This window comes from Rana temporaria, chromosome 4 (assembly GCF_905171775.1).
Source record: "Rana temporaria chromosome 4, aRanTem1.1, whole genome shotgun sequence".
Taxonomy (NCBI): Eukaryota; Metazoa; Chordata; class Amphibia; order Anura; family Ranidae; genus Rana; species Rana temporaria.
This window is the reverse complement of record NC_053492.1, coordinates 120,049,468-120,066,101: the sequence shown is the minus strand read 5'-3', so window position 1 is coordinate 120,066,101 and position 16,634 is coordinate 120,049,468. Positions and strand designations below refer to the sequence as shown.

At 49.8% G+C, this 16,634-nt stretch overlaps 1 protein-coding gene and 1 long non-coding RNA gene across 2 annotated transcripts in view; one reads left to right on the top strand and one right to left on the bottom strand.

Moving 5' to 3' along the window:
• KLHL30 (kelch like family member 30) overlaps window positions 1–16,634 on the bottom strand; it is a 79,032-nt gene that overhangs the window by 16,852 nt on the left and 45,546 nt on the right. Inside the window, exon 4 of the mRNA XM_040348953.1 lies at window positions 13,309–13,395. Within this exon, the coding sequence (XP_040204887.1) occupies window positions 13,309–13,395 (87 nt within the window). The remainder of the gene's footprint in view (window positions 1–13,308; window positions 13,396–16,634) is intronic.
• LOC120936523 lies at window positions 2,577–6,748 on the top strand. Its single transcript, XR_005748613.1, has 2 exons — window positions 2,577–2,682; window positions 6,370–6,748. It is a non-coding gene; the product is annotated as an uncharacterized LOC120936523 (long non-coding RNA).

Below are 16,634 nucleotides of genomic sequence, written 5' to 3'. Positions count from 1 at the left end.
TTTCAATAATATGCCAGTCATTTAAAGTGGTTGTAATGTAAACCCTCAGACACAACATTGTCTTAAATAATAGCCCATAACACAGGCAGCTGATCATTTGCATGACGTCACCGCACTTGTGCACATTAGCCCCTTTAAACCGGAATTTAAAGCTTGCCGGAATGCAGTCTGTGAGAACTTCCCCTCTGTCCGGCACAGAGGAGATGTCTTGCGGTGTTTAGCTTCTTCCACTCTTCCTGATACTCCCCCGTGTGACTAAAGAAGACATCACAAAAGGAGAGTGAAAGGAAACAACAGACACAGCAACGAATGGTTACGGCACATGCGCGAGATTGCCGGCAGGGACACAGTAAGGGCGGAAATGACATCATAATTTGAATCACATAACAGCAGTACGAATGGTGCTTGAGATACCCGGAAATACAGAGAACGAAACCATCCTAAAAAAGGTATTTGCAGGCCTCGTTTTTGGGGGATATATATATATATATGTACTGTATTGCGATGAGCTGTTATAACTTAATAATTGAAAAACTGCAAAAATCGGCCGGGGTTTACTTTAGAATCGTGATCTCTATTTCTACTCTCAGTTTATCCAGAATTGTGTAGCTCTAATACATAGCTTGTGTATGTATCATTTTGTTCTATTTAAAGCAGGGGTGGGGAACCTGCGGCCCGCGGGCCGTTTGCGGCCCGCGAAACCATTCCATCCGGCCCCCCATGGGTTTGTAAAACAGCGCCGCCGATTGTCACATCCTATTGGCTGGAGGCTGGCGCCGGCTAACGGGGGCGGGCCGCAGGAGCGGAGTAAATGTATTGCTAAACACACTGACAATGAATGAATGATCATGGCGATCATTCATTCATTGTCGGTGTGTTTAGCAATACATTTACTCCGCTCCTGCGGCCCGCCCCCGTTAGCTGGCGCCAGCCTCCAGCCAATAGAATGATTGCACTGCAGCTGATGAGCTGCTCCCCTTGGTTTACAGCCCCGCCCGGCGGCGGCGCCCGTCCTGGCGGCGTGACGTCACTCACGGCAGGCGGGGATTACCATTCATGGCTGGGAGGAGCATAGAGAGGACGAGCCAGCGCCACCGACGAGGAACCATTTCTACAGCAGCAAGTAAGCCATAAATATGCTGACCGGATCATGACATACGGCGTATTTTTTTTTAATATGCAGCATAGCGGCGGGGGGAGGGGGTAAATGTCCTGCACAGTGCACAGGACATTAATACATAACTTACCATGACCAGTGCAGGACATTTACCCCCCCCCCACATGCTGCATATTAAAAAATGCAGCATGTCGGGGGGGGGGGGGGGGGTAAATGTCCTGCACTGGTCATGGTAAGTTATGTATTAATGTCCTGTGCACTGTGCAGGACATTTACCCCCTCCCCCCGCCGCTATGCTGCATATTAAAAAAATCACAGACAGTCATCAAAGTTAATAATCTTCAGACTGCATCATTCTGTATGCAGTCTGAAGACTATTAACTGTGATGACTGTCTGTGATTTTTTTTAATATTCAGCATGGCGGCGGGGGGAGGGGGTAAATGTCCTACCTACACAGTTGCACTGGTCATAGTAACTCATGTATTAATGTCCAGTGAGGCACGGAGCCAACTGCAAGTAAGCGTAGGGCCGGCATGACAGGGTTAACAGAACCCTGGTAGCTGGGGGGGAGGAGGAGCAGGAGCTGTGGGAGGGGAGTTTACATATATCTCCCACCAGCCAGTTTCCCGGGCAGACAGGCGTGGGGGAGCAAAGTTGCAAGGTCTGTACAGCCTGCAACTGGGATTTTTCTGCACAGCAAGCGTTGGGACACAGGTAGGGGCGGCGAGATGGCAGGGATTGAAGCCCTGTTTGCACAGCTTAGGGCTGAGGCGGCGGTGCGGGGGGAGGACTGGCTGCAGCGTCAGCTGGGGACACTTCTCCCTCAGAACGGGGCAGCAAGCAGCGCGGCGCCGTCGGGGCCTAACCACACGGGCCAGGACGGAGCGGTGGGGAAGCAGCGCTTTCGGGGCCCAGTCACACCGGCCGGGGGACCGCGCGGTCGCGCTCGTCGCGCCCCCCCCCGCAGATATTCACCCAGCCCATCCCCTTGTCAGCAGCGGTCGGAAGGCGGCAGGAACAGGGCCCCATCGGGCCCCCCCGCAAAGCGTGCGGCGGCGGCTACGGGGGTCATTGAGGGCCCGGCAGGGGGGACCAGAAGCACCCAAGGACAGAGGGGGGGACGGCCGGGGGGCTCAGGTACGGCGGCCGTGCCCGCCCGACGTGTGGAGCAGGTGGAGACGGGCCCGGTCAGCAGGCCTCGGCGAGAGGGATCCCAGGTTACGGTGGCTAGCCCCTCAGCTGCTACGGCTAGCCACTTGCAGGAGGCCCAGACGGCGGGGGGGGAGCAGGCAAGAGGAAGACCGCAGCAGAGTTACGCCTGGCAGGAAAGCGCCGGCAAAATCCGCTCACGGGTCCAGGGCCCGCAGGGAGAGCGAATCCGGCCCTGGGCCTTCGGCCGCCGGGACCGAGCTGCCCGGGGGGTCATCATAGGGGGAAGAGGGGTTGTGCGAGGACCAGTCGGATGGGGAGCTGTCTGGTTCGGAGGAGGAGGTCGTGCCCAGGACGGTGCCTACAGCGAGGGATTCCAGACGATCGGCTGATGGGATTGCTTCCACGCAGCCCGGTAAGTCTTTTTCCACATATGTTTCAAATTTACGGTGTGATGATATGGTTGTGGGGGGCCGGGTGGGGGGGGCCCGGGATAGGTTGGTGGTGCCCGCGGTGGCTGGGGGCAGTGCGACATCTTCCCAGGTTACGGACGCACAGGTGGGGAATCCTGGGGTGGATGCGGGGTTGCAGAGATTTTTGTCGGGGCTAGAGGCGTTGGTTAGCCAGCTAAAAGGGGGGGACAGACCCCCCGCGGGCCCGACCGCGGCTTGGGGGCCGGGAGGGGAGGCTGCGGCGGCTGCGGCAGCTGCCCCAACGGCGGTAGTGGTGACTGAGAAGGAGGCGAATGGGGGTGGCTTGGGGTCAGGACCGGCGGCGCAGACGGCAGGGACTGCCGAGCCGGCAGGGGCCGCAGGCAAGAAGCGGGATTTGGTGCGGTTAGCGGATGAAGCAAAGGGGTAAGTGTACACTTGTTATGATGCGCCGCTGGGGGCACATTTGAAACAAGAGGTTCGGGAAAAAATCTGGAAGAGCGAATATGTGGAGATATTCGCTTTGTTACCGTTGGAGAAATTCAACTTGGATAGGGTGAAGCCAGAGGACTCAAAAAAGGAGGACGAGGAAAAGCGGAGGTATCGGCTCATACCCCGCACGTTTGCGAATTGGTCGCAGGCTTATTCTATTTTGGCCAGCGTGATTGGCGAGAAGAACCCCGAACACTGTTCGGCGCTCTTCAGCTACCAGGAGGCGATTAGCGAGGCCTATCGTTGTTATGGGGGCACGGGTTGGCTTCGTTATGACGAGCAATTTAGGCAACGTCGGGCGATTAGGCCGGACATTCGGTGGGACGCGAAGGACATTAGCCTTTGGATGCGGCTTATGACGGCTCCGAGGACGTCGGCGCCGTTTTTTCAGGGGGGGGGCCTCTTCCCTGGGACAGTCGGCCGGAAAGAAAAAGGGGGTTTGTTGGCAGTTCAACGAGGGAAACTGCAAATTCGGAGGGTCGTGCCGGTACAAGCATGAGTGCTCCGGGTGTGGGGGTAATCACCCCTCTTCCCGCTGCTTCAAGCAGGGCAAGGGCCGTTCCGGAGATCCTTCAGGCAAGAGGGAGCACGCCGGTGATGGTGAAAAGGATGCTGCCGTTTCTCGGTAGGTATCCGGACAGGGCGGCTGCCCAGCTCCTGGAGGAGGGTTTTACGGTTGGTTTTCGTATCCCTGCTAATTTGACCGTGATTCCGCCAATGTCCGAAAATTTACGTTCAGCTAGGCAACACTCGGAAGTGGTTTCCGAGAAGCTCCGTAAGGAGGTCGGGCTGGGCCGAATGGGTGGCCCGTTTGAGTCCCCTCCGTTAGCAGGCCTGGTGGTTTCCCCGTTGGGGGTGGTACCGAAGAAAGAACCAAACAAGTTCAGGCTCATACACCACCTCTCCTTCCCAAAAGGGGGGTCGGTGAACGATGCGATTAATGCGGAGGATTGTTCAGTGTGCTACACTTCGTTCGACGCGGCGGTGAGTTGGGTTAGGCGGTACGGCCGGGGGGCGTTGATGGCCAAGTCGGACATCGAGGCGGCTTTCCGGCTGTTGCCGGTGCACCCGGACAGCTTTCGGTTGTTGGGGTGTCACTGGGAGGGCGAATTCTATGTGGACAAGTGCCTGCCCATGGGTTGCTCAGTGTCCTGCGCATTATTCGAACAGTTCAGTTCTTTCTTGGAGTGGGTGGTACGAGACGTGGCGGGGGTGGATTCGGTTATCCATTATCTGGATGACTTTCTCTGCATTGGACCGGCGGGGTCAAAGGTTTGCGCGGTTTTGTTGGCCACGCTGGAGCACATAGCTGAGCGTTTTGGGGTGCCACTGGCGCCCGACAAAACGGAGGGGCCTAGGTCGGTCATTCAGTTCTTGGGCATAGTTATCAATTCCGAGGCTATGGAATGCAGGCTGCCGGCGGACAAGTTGGAAGGCCTCAAGGCGGAGGTCAGGGGGATGATTGGCATGCGTAAGGTACAACTGAGAGCGCTGCAGTCGCTCTTGGGGAAGCTCAACTTTGCCTGCAGGATCCTCCCGATGGGGAGAATTTTTTGTCGGCGTCTGTCGGCCAGCACGGCGGGGGTTAGGTTGCCTAATCACTATGTAAGGCTGGTGAAGGAACACAGGGAGGACCTGTGGGTCTGGCACTCTTTTTTAGAGGCCTTTAACGGAAGGGCCTTGTGTATGTCGGGCCCGGTCAGCAATTTTGACCTAGAGCTGTACACAGACGCGGCCGGGGGATCAGGCTTTGGGGCCTTTTTTCAAGGACAGTGGAGTGCGGGCCCCTGGCCTCAGTCCTGGCTGTCTGCGGGTTTTACAAAAAATTTGGTGCTGCTGGAGCTGTTTCCAGTGGTGCTGGCGGTTGAGTTGTGGGGCACGTCTTTCCGGGATCGGAAGGTGCGCTTCCATGGGGATAACCTGGGGGTCGTGCAGGTGATAAATCGCGTGACCGCGTCTTCTCCCCCAGTGATTCGGCTCCTGAGACACTTGGTACTGCGGTGTCTGCAGCTGAATGTGTTTGTTTATGCGGTGCATTTACCGGGGGTTGAAAATGTCGTGGCTGATGCTTTGTCTCGGTTCCAGTGGGACAGGTTCCGGGAGTTGGTGCCGGAAGCAGAGGAGCGAGGGGTCCCCTGTCCGGAGTGGCTGTGGCAGATTCCATTGGAATCATCTCCACCTGGATTAAAAAATCGGTGAGTGCGGGTACTTGGGCGGCCTATGAAAAAGTATGGGTAGAATGGAGTAGCTTGGTAATGGAATCTGAGGTGCACCTTTCGGGACCGGAGGTGAGGACATTGGTGTGGTACTTTTTGTCCAGAAATATCGAGGCAGGAGTGTCTCAGTCGGTATTGGATAAGAAGTTGGCCGGTTTGGCGTTTTTATTCAAGTGGCAGGGGTTGCCAGATTTTACAAAGGATTTCTGGGTGCGCCAGGCTCTGAAAGGGTACAGGAAGCAAGGACGGCGGCTGGACACGCGCCGCCCGGTGTCGTTCGACATTTTAAAAGGGTTGATGGATAAGATGGGTACAGTGGGGTCGTCCGGTTTTGAGGTTACGTTGTTTCGCGCGGCATTCGCGCTGGCATTTTTCAGGGCGTTTAGGATAAGCGAGCTGGTGAGCCCGTCTAAAATGGTCCAAGGGGGCATGGGGGCATCGGACGTTAGTTGGGCCCCGGAGGGGGTCACGTTGTGGCTCAGAAGGTCCAAAACGGACCAGAGTGGCAAGGGCAGAGCGGTCCATGTGTTCCCGATCGAAGGATCGGAACTTTGCCCAGTGGGGCTGGTCCGGAAATATCTGGACATCCGGCGGTTGGGGGCACTTTTTTGGTACACGAAAATGGGGCCCCGCTGTCGAGATATCAGTTTGTGGCGGTGTTTAGGAGGTGTTTGGGGGAATTGGGCCTGGTTGCAAGGGAGTTCTCGGCTCATTCATTTAGGATTGGGGCTGCTACGGAGGCGGCAAGGAATGGACTAGGGGAGGACGCAATAAAGAGGATAGGAAGGTGGGAATCGAGGAGGTTTCGTTCATATGTGAGGCCGCAGCTGGTGGCAAATTTGTGTTGAGGGATTGGGAGATGATGTTGGGATAAGGGGAAATGAGTTGGATGACTGTTTTGAAACGTGGGTGTCGCTGTATTGGGGGATGTGTTAGTTATTGTTGTTGCTTACTGTCTTTCAGGTACTGGACCTTTGTTGGTCTGGATTTTGGGCCACTCTTACGTGGTTCGGGGGGAAAAACGGGCGGAGGCGCGCCCGTCCGGTCGGCAACTGGGGATTTCGAGACAGGAGGCGAGGGTACGGTGGTTGGGGGTCCCCGGGATGTTATGGAGCAGAGTTGTGCCGGAGGTACACAAATGGGCACGTTTGGACAGACCTCCGGAGGTGCTAGTGATTCATGCAGGGGGCAATGATCTTGGGGTGAGATCTATGCTGGAGATAGCGCGGGATATTAAATTTGATTTTCAGCGGCTCCGGTTGTCTTTCCCGGAGACGGTAGTGGTGTGGTCGGACATGGTGGCTAGGACATCGTGGAGGATGGCGAGGTCGGTAGACGCGGTGAATCGTGCGCGCAGGAAGCTCAACAGGAATGTGGGGCGTTTTGTGCTAAGGAACGGGGGGCTGGTGGTTCGGCACCCGGAATTGGAGGTTGACCCTTGGCGTTACCTCAGGAGTGATGGTGTTCACCTCACGGACGTGGGGATTGACATGTGGGCGTTGCGCCTAGAGGAGGGGGTACAACAAGCAATGAGGGTGTGGAGGTGCGCCCGAAGGTAAGGTGTTACCTTCGGGTGCTGGTGGCGGGTGTTTTTCGGACTTTGCAGGAGAAGATATTACCCCAAAGATGGACACCAGTACCCAGTGGTGGATGGTTTCTGAAGGGGTTTCTAGTTCCCAGTCTACTAATGTAGCTGGAAGGTTGGTGAATTGGGGGCACTGCGGTCAACGGTCGTCTTTGAGCCAGTTTCGGCTTGAGGCCTATGACCAGAGGTTAGGACACCGCAGTGCCAAATAAAGAGTTACAAGTTTAAAAAGTTAAAGTGTGAACAAGTTTAGTGGTTAGTGGGTCCTGCAAAGTCCAACACCATTTAGGAGAGGTATTATCTCAGGAATTTTACGTGTTTGTTGTTATGTTATTGGTTATTTATTATTTAAAGAGTATTTAAAATAAAGGAGGCTGCTACGGCCAGTTTTTACTCCAACATTAAGTGGTGGTCTCATTATTTATTAAGGGGGGTTAATGTGGGGTATTAACTGTAAAAGGGTCTTAGCGGTCAGGGTGTATTCTGGTATACCATAGTCAAGTGAGGCACGGAGCCAACTGCAAGTAAGCGTAGGGCCGGCATGACAGGGTTAACAGAACCCTGGTAGCTGGGGGGGAGGAGGAGCAGGAGCTGTGGGAGGGGAGTTTACATATATCTCCCACCAGCCAGTTTCCCGGGCAGACAGGCGTGGGGGAGCAAAGTTCCCACCCACCCTCCCTAGTTTTGAGGTAGAAAATATGGACTGATGGTATTTGATAATTTGGTATGTGTTTGGGTGCTGTTTTTGTGTTTGTTTCTTTACAGGTGAGGATTACATCGTCGTGGCAGTGGCGGGTGTTTTTCGGACTTTGCAGGAGAAGATATTACCCCAAAGATGGACACCAGTACCCAGTGGTGGATGGTTTCTGAAGGGGTTTCTAGTTCCCAGTCTACTAATGTAGCTGGAAGGTTGGTGAATTGGGGGCACTGCGGTCAACGGTCGTCTTTGAGCCAGTTTCGGCTTGAGGCCTATGACCAGAGGTTAGGACACCGCAGTGCCAAATAAAGAGTTACAAGTTTAAAAAGTTAAAGTGTGAACAAGTTTAGTGGTTAGTGGGTCCTGCAAAGTCCAACACCATTTAGGAGAGGTATTATCTCAGGAATTTACGTGTTTGTTGTTATGTTATTGGTTATTTATTATTTAAAGAGTATTTAAAATAAAGGAGGCTGCTACGGCCAGTTTTTACTCCAACATTAAGTGGTGGTCTCATTATTTATTAAGGGGGGTTAATGTGGGGTATTAACTGTAAAAGGGTCTTAGCGGTCAGGGTGTATTCTGGTATACCATAGTCATGCACTGTGAGTTACCATGACCAGTGCAGGACATTTACCCCCTCCCCCCATGCTGCATATTAAAAAAAAAATCACAATGTCATTAGGGGAAAGTTCTTATCTTTATTACGCAGTTCTGAGTCCCGACAATCTAATCTAATCTCCCCACGTCCTCTTCTATACAGATACCCTGTCTGAGTAATGTAATTGCCGAGAACCTCTGCACAAGGATTACTCCGCCTGAGCCCGAAAATCATCAAATAGTCCATGCAGAGTAATCCTTGTGCTGCTGATCCCAGCAATTACATTACTCAGTGTATCTGTATAGAAGAGGACATTGGGGCTCAGATTAAATTGTCCGAACTGCTGTATAAGGATAAGAACTTTCCTCTACCAACTTTAACTACTAGTGTTCTTCCACCAGCTAAGCCACAGTACAGTTTGAATCATGTGTCCGGGTTGAAGGCGGAAGGAGACCCGGACACATGATTCAAACCCCGTACTGTCCGGGTCAATCCTGTACAGGTGGCAACCCTAGGTAAATGTCCTGCACTGGTCAATGATCATGGTAACTCATGTATTAATGTCCTGCACAGTGCAGGGTGCTGTGTAGTGTAAAGGGTCCAGTGACGCAGGGTGCTGTGTAATGTAAAGGGTCCCTAGGTACAGGGTGCTGTGTAATGTAAAGGGATCCAGTGATGCAGGGTGCTGTGTAATATAAAGGGGTCCAGTGATGCAGGGTGCTGTGTAATATAAAGGGGTCCAGTGATGCAGGGTGCTGTGTAATATAAAGGGGTCCAGTGATGCAGGGTGCTGTGTAATATAAAGGGGTCCAGTGATGCAGGGTGCTGTGTAATGTAAAAGGGTCCAGTGATGCAGGGTGCTGTGTAATGTAAAGGGGTCCAGTGATGCAGGGTGCTGTGTAATGTAAAGGGGTCCAGTGATGCAGGGTGCTGTGTAATGTAAAGGGGTCCAGAGGTGCAAGGTGCTGTGTAATGTAAAGGGGTCCAGTGATGCAGGGTGCTGTGTAATGTAAAGGGGTCCAGAGGTGCAAGGTGCTGTGTAATGTAAAGGGGTCCAGTGATGCAGGGTGCTGTGTAATATAAAGGGGTCCAGTGATGCAGGGTGCTGTGTAATGTAAAAGGGTCCAGTGATGCAGGGTGCTGTGTAATGTAAAGGGGTCCAGAGGTGCAAGGTGCTGTGTAATGTAAAGGGGTCCAGTGATGCAGGGTGCTGTGTAATGTAAAGGGGTCCAGTGATGCAGGGTGCTGTGTAATGTAAAGGGGTCCAGTGATGCAGGGTGCTGTGTAATGTAAAGGGGTCCAGAGGTGCAAGGTGCTGTGTAATGTAAAGGGGTCCAGTGATGCAGGGTGCTGTGTAATGTAAAGGGGTCCAGAGGTGCAAGGTGCTGTGTAATGTAAAGGGGTCCAGTGATGCAGGGTGCTGTGTAATGTAAAGGGGTCCAGTGATGCAGGGGGCTATGTGATGTAAAGGGGTCCAGTGATGCAGGGTGCTGTGTAATGTAAAGGGGTCCAGTGATGCAAGGGGGGGGCACGTTTAATCCCCGCTAGCGGTCGAAGAAAGGGTTAAATGCGACTGTGTATCGCTTCTGCCGAAGCGCCCCCCCTGAAAAAATGTTTGACCAAATATAACAGGCTAATTTTTAAGTTGATAATTTTGTACGGCCCCCGAATGATGTTACAAAAATCCAAATGGCCCTTGGCAGAAAAAAGGTTCCCCACCCCTGATTTAAAGTAATGTATAGAAGGTAGGGCCCAAAAGTGACTATATCCCAGGGGCCCCCACCACCTTAAGTCCTGCCCTGCCTGCAGGACACGGGTGTTTACTGTTTGGGGACTTATTTTATTATATTCATATTTTATAACTTATTTTGGATTGGACTCATACTCATTCATGCATTTGTATGGCTCTTATTTCACTAATTTGATGCTATAATATTTAAATTTTGTCACCACATTTACCATAGTGGTTCATCAACTACTCAGTTTATTATTTTTTGTGTTTTTCACTACTGTACTCTTCCAGTGTACAGATGATTTTATCTCATGCGTTTTTTCAAGCGCTACACTAATTGTTTTTCATTTTGCCACTAAGGGACCAACCACCTTTACCAGGGACCACAGTGAGCAACTGAAGCAAGTACTGGAGCAGTATTCTCACCGAAAGGGCACAGTGGAGAATCAGTAAACTTTAGGCGATGATCTAGTCAGGGACCCAACCAGCGGAGGTGACGCTTGCAGAGCAGTCTTGCGAGTATAGCCAGGGACTGAGCCGGGCAGCAGGGTGTTAGGTTTACATAATTTTTTTAATTTGAATGTCCTGTGTATCGATATTTCTGATTGTTTAGCATTCAGGCAATTAAGCAGATATTTTAATGTTACAAAGATTTCCTTACACCAAAACAAAGTTCTGCCCTATTTAAATTGCTTTGACAGCTTCCTACAATAAAACAGGGTTTGTGCTAGGAATAAATTTAGAAAATAACTCTGATGCCTCGTACACGCGATAATTTTTCGGCATGAAAGAAAACGTTGTTTTTCAGCATGTCCAAAAAACTAAGTTTTTCCAACTTCATCATTAAAAACGACGTTGCCCACACACCATCGTTTAAAAAAAATGATGAACAAAGCGATGTGACGTACAACACGTACAACAGCACTCTAAGGCCCCGTACACACGACCAAACATGTATGCTGAAACTGGTCCGCATGACTTCAACGCATGCGTGGATGCATTTAAAAGGCAGGCCCGCCCACGTCGCCGCGTCATCGCCGCGGCGACGGCGTGGACACGCCCCGCGTATTGTTTACGCGCGGACTTCTGTACGATGGTTAGTACAGCCATCGTACAGAAGTCCCCGGGCAGACATGTACGGTGAAAACGGTCCGACGGACCGGTTTCATCGTACATGTTTGCCCGTGTGTACCCGGCCTAAAGGGGAAGTTCTATTCGCCTTTGGGCTGCTTTAGCTGATTCCTTGTTAGTAAAAGACGATTCACGCTTTTTTGTCTGTTACAGCGTGCTGAATTTGCTTACTCCATTATGAATGGTAGTTTTACCAGAACAAGCGCTCCCATCTCATAACTTGCTTCTGAGCATGCACGGGTTTAAAACTTCGTTTTAGCCCACACACGATCATTTTTTACAACCTGAAAAACTACATTTTTTAAAACGACGTTAAAAAATGCAGCACGTTCGAATTTTTTTTTGTCGTTTTTCAGAAACTAAAAAACTATGTGCAGCCCACACACAATCATTTTAAATGACGTTTTTAAAAACGTTTTTTTTTTCATGCCGAAAAATGATCGTGTGTACGCAGCATGAAGCCTACACACAGGGGGGCAGATTCAGATAGAGATACGACGGCGAATCTGCTGATACGCCGTCATATCTCTGAGATCCGACGGTCGGATCTATGCGGCTGATTCATAGAATCAGGTTCCGCATAGATCTCCCTAAGATCCGACAGGTGTAAGTGACTTACACCGTCGGATCTTAGGCTGCATTCTCCCGCTAGGTGGCGTTTCGTTATTTACACGCAACGAATATACAAATGAGGATTTCCGCTGATTCAGAAACGAACGCCCGCCCGTCGCTTTTTTTTTACGTCGTTTGCGTTCGGCTTTTTCCGGCGTATAGTTATCCCTGCTATGTGAGGGGTATCCTATGTTAAGTATGGCCATCGTTCCCGCGCCGAGTTTTGAATTTTTACGTCGTTTGCGTAAGTCGTTCGCGAATACGGATGGACATAATTTACGTTCACGCCAAATCCAATGACGTCCTAGCGACGTCATTTGGAGCAATGCACGCTGGGAAATTTAGCCGGCGCCGCATGCGCAGTTCAATCGGCGCGGGGACGCGCCTGATTTAAATACTACACTCCCCTATAGCCGCGGAATTTGAATTCCGCCGGGGGATTTACGATACGCCACCGCAAGTTTTGAGGTAAGTGCTTTCTGAATACAGCACTAGCCTCTCAAACTTGCGCCGGCGGATCGTAAATCAGATAGATTATGCGGATCTAAAGATCCGCTAATCTATCTAAATCTACCCCAGGAAGTTTTTATTTTGTTCAACCCAGCGTGCTGAACAAAAAAAACTGAGGAGGTCACTGTACTAACTATGCAATGTCGGTACAGCAATCTCCCCTGCTGTACTATTGTGCTCTGACAGGGGGGCTACCACCCCCCCCCCCACCAGAACACATCATCAGCACTCACAAGCATTGGCTGCAAGCGCTGATCGGATACCGATGGTTTTCCAGCATGCATGTTCGACAGAAGCTGGTCGTGAGATCGGTTTCTGTCAGACCAGGAGCTGTACACATGGGCCGAAAGCCAGCCGGCAACTGCAGATCCGTCTGTTTTCGGCTGATTTTCAGCACATGTGTACCTAACATAATGAAAGAGAAAAACTGGGGCCGGCGTGGAACCGCCGCTTCCAGATCTCTGCCTACTCGTGGACACTTCGCCTGGGACACCGGACTGCACTGAGAGTCACAGATGAGCCTGCTTTTAATCCACTTGTTGTAAGTGCATTACTTGTGCATAAATAAATTGTAACCAACCTATTACACTTAGGTGGTGCTTCCTGTTTTTCTCTTTCATCCTGCTTGCAGAGTCGGTTTTCTCTGAGGACAGCTGCCACCCACCACATCCCCCTAGGAACTGTCATCTTTTTATTATGGACTGATTTATTTCCTTTTTACTTGTGCCCTGCGACACACCTTTATATATATATATACACATATATATATACACATGTACACTAGCGATTGCGCTTACAGTTTCCTTCGTTCTGTACCTAACATAAGGCATCAGACTAAATGTTAATTGATAGGATGGAAATTTTTCTTTGATCCCCTATTTCTCTCTATAAAAAAACAAATAATTCAGTATGCTTAAAACAGGCATTGTGTGTGTCAGTTGCAGAAAAGATCTTTCAAGCATAGCATTATTCACAAAAAAACTTAAAGTTAATGAACATGGCAGGTTTTACTCTTCCCAAAGTGCTGTCATACTGACCTGTAACATAGACATCATTGTTCAAGGAGGTGAGGGAGAATCCCCATTTATTATAATCTGGGAAATCTGGGAGAGCCATCCACATTTCTGTCACAGACATAAGACACATCAGAATGGAAAAGTAACACATTGACACCAACAGAGTCATATAATTAGAGAGCACACCTTAGCTGCACTTGAATGATATTCACCTGTCTGCAGGCTCAGCCCCTCTTGTACCCAACAATGTCACATGCTTATTATCAAGCCTCATTATAAATTAACAATTTAAGATACAGTAGAATAATTGTGCAGTCTACTTTATTTGCCTTCAGAAACAAAACCCTAAAAGGGTGCTCCACACATTAGTAAATACATGAATAACGGGGGGGGGGGGGGGGGGGCACAGGCAGTGTAAATATTACAGTAAAACCTTGGTTTGAGAGTAACTTGGTTTGAGAGCGTTTTGCAAGACAAGCTACATTTTTAAATACATTTTGACTTGATATACAAGCGATGTCTTGATATAAGTGTAGCGGCATGTCACAACTGAGTATAAAAAAGAAGAGAGACGCCTCTATGTGTAGCAATATGGTTATTGTGCTGCCTTTGCAATGTATATTACATGCTTGGCACTCTGCAGTGTCTGTTTCTTTAAGACCCTCCATTTTCTTGATGCCTAGAGGCGGGTCTTCTCTGTATGTCTAAGGCTTGCTGGGACATTTCCTGTTTCATTCCAGCTCTAGCTACTGTAGTGACCAGATCCACAAGACATCTTAAAGCTATCACAATTTGCAAACCTGACGAACACCAAAGCCTTTTTATCACTATCACATCACATCTCATCCCATATCATCATACTATTGTACACATTCCTGTTCATTATATCTCAGTAAAGATTGCATCAGTTCAACAACCAGCGCGTCTTTCATTGGGACTTGGTTTATACTTGATGTTAAGCTGTGTACCTAAAGCAACACACAGCCGAGGCATTACAGTAAAAAGGCTTTAAATCGTTGTCAGAAGCAGCTAAACAGCTTTGAATCGTCTTTCCGCAGTAAAAGAACTATTAACTCCTTTCAGCCACGTGGAGTGAAGCTAAAGTGAAACTAATTTCTCTCACTCACTACAACACTGATACTGCCTGTGTCCAGTCATCATCATTATCCACTCTGCCAGCTAAATCAAGATGCAGAACACAGAGAACAACACTCTGACAGTTAACCCTCAATGCTCCTATAAGGAGGATGACACACACAGCTTGCCAAGAATCAAGTCTAGATGCACAACATTGTCTAGAGCATCTAGTCAAACAAATCTGACTTCAGCTAGCGCAGATTCAGCAAGATCTAAGCGTACTAGTTCTAGACATTCAAGCATCACCAGTCTGTCATCGGCTAGCGACAAAGCGACTAAGGCAAGAGCAAAAGCAGAGGCAGCTTGCGCCATGGCTTCTTATGCGGAGCAAGAAGCTGAATTGATGAGAGAAAAAGCAAAAAGTGAATCCAAAGCACTCAAAAAGAAAGCAGAAGTGGAAGCATCTTTACACTTACTCAAACAGCAGAAAAACGCTGCAGCAGCCTTAGCCGAGGCAGAAGTTTTCACAAGGGCTGCCGAAGCTCAGTACGATGGCATAGAAAACCAGACGTCATCCCATAGCGCAATCCAGCGCACCCGTGAGTACGTACAGTCACAAGCAACCATGTACACCGACCAGCAATCCAATGACGCACCTAGGTCTTCATTGACTCCACTAGCAATAAGCAACTTTGATACTACGCAACATTGCAAGGCTGAATCAGGATCCCAGAGTGGGAAGTCAAGTGGTCGCATGCTCGGAGACCAATCTGCCAACCCTCCAAGAGTGCAAACGGATGCTCGCGTACTCCCTCCTCAAGCAAATACAAGTCTGGATTATAGCAGAAAGACTTACAACAGACGAGAACAACCACCTAAACAAAGTGGATTCAGTCAAGCGCTTCATCAGCCTTACCAGCAGCAGCCATACCCTGAGTTTACACCCGAGAAGTATTCGCCAGACGCAACAAGTGCTATAGAAGTGGCAAAATTCCTGATGCACCGTGAGATAGTAGGCGCTGGTCTCATGAAATTCGATGACCGTCCAGAAAACTACTGGGCCTGGAAGTCATCTTTCCTAAGTGGTACCCAAGACTTAAATCTGACAGAGAAAGAAAAGTTTGACCAGCTCGTCAGATGGCTAGGACCAGAGTCCACTGAGCAAGCCCAAAGGATCAGATCAGTACATGTTCATGACGCAGCAGCAGGACTTGCAATGGTGTGGCGGAGACTAGAACAATGCTATGGATCACCTGAAGTGATCGAGGATGCTCTGCTGAAAAGGATAGAAAACTATCCAAGAATAACAAGTAAGGATTACCAAAAGCTGAGAGGTTTGGGAGACCTACTCTTAGAAATAGAAGCCGCTAAGTCTAGTGGATATCTGCCAGGTCTCTCATATCTGGATACAGCACGTGGAGTTGAGCCCATAATCGAGAAACTTCCTTACAACTTGCAAGAAAGGTGGGTAGCTCAAGCTTCAAGATACAAGAAAGATCATCGAGTTGCATTTCCACCGTTCGCCTTCTTCGCTGAATTCATAGAAGACCAAGCTGAAATACGCAATGACCCAAGCTTTGCTTTCCTGAACAAGAGAACAGCAAGCTTCCCAAAGGTAGAGCAGAAACCTCCAGGGCTTTACAAAGAACGCAGAGCAACAGTTTCTGTAAGGAAGACAGAAGTTCCGCCTGAATCTGCAGCCAATCAGGAAGACAACACAAGGAAGAAAGTTGAGGAGCCAGACAAAATATGTCCTATCCACAACAAGCCTCATCCACTAAGAAAATGTCGCAGTTTCAGAAGCAAGACATTAGAAGAGCGCAAAGCTTATCTTAAAGACAATCGCATTTGTTTCAGATGCTGCGCTTCAATTCAGCATCTTGCAAAAGACTGTACAAAAACAATACAATGCGCAGAGTGTAACAGTGACAAACACTTGTCAACACTGCACCCGGGACCACCACCATGGAAACAAGAAGTTCCGGCAACTCAAGAAGACCATGGTGGGGAGCAAGGCGAGAGTACAATGCCAGCAGTAACCTCAAAGTGCACTGAGATCTGTACAGAGCAGGGCCGCTCAAGATCATGCTCCAAGATATGCTTAGTCAAGGTGTATCCAGCAGGTTTCAGAGAGAAGGCAATCAAAATGTACACAGTCTTGGATGAACAGAGTAACAGATCTCTGGCAAAAACAGAATTCTTTGACCTCTTCGGTGACAAAGGAAGTCCAACTCCATACACCTTGAAGACTTGTTCTGGAGTTGTAGAGA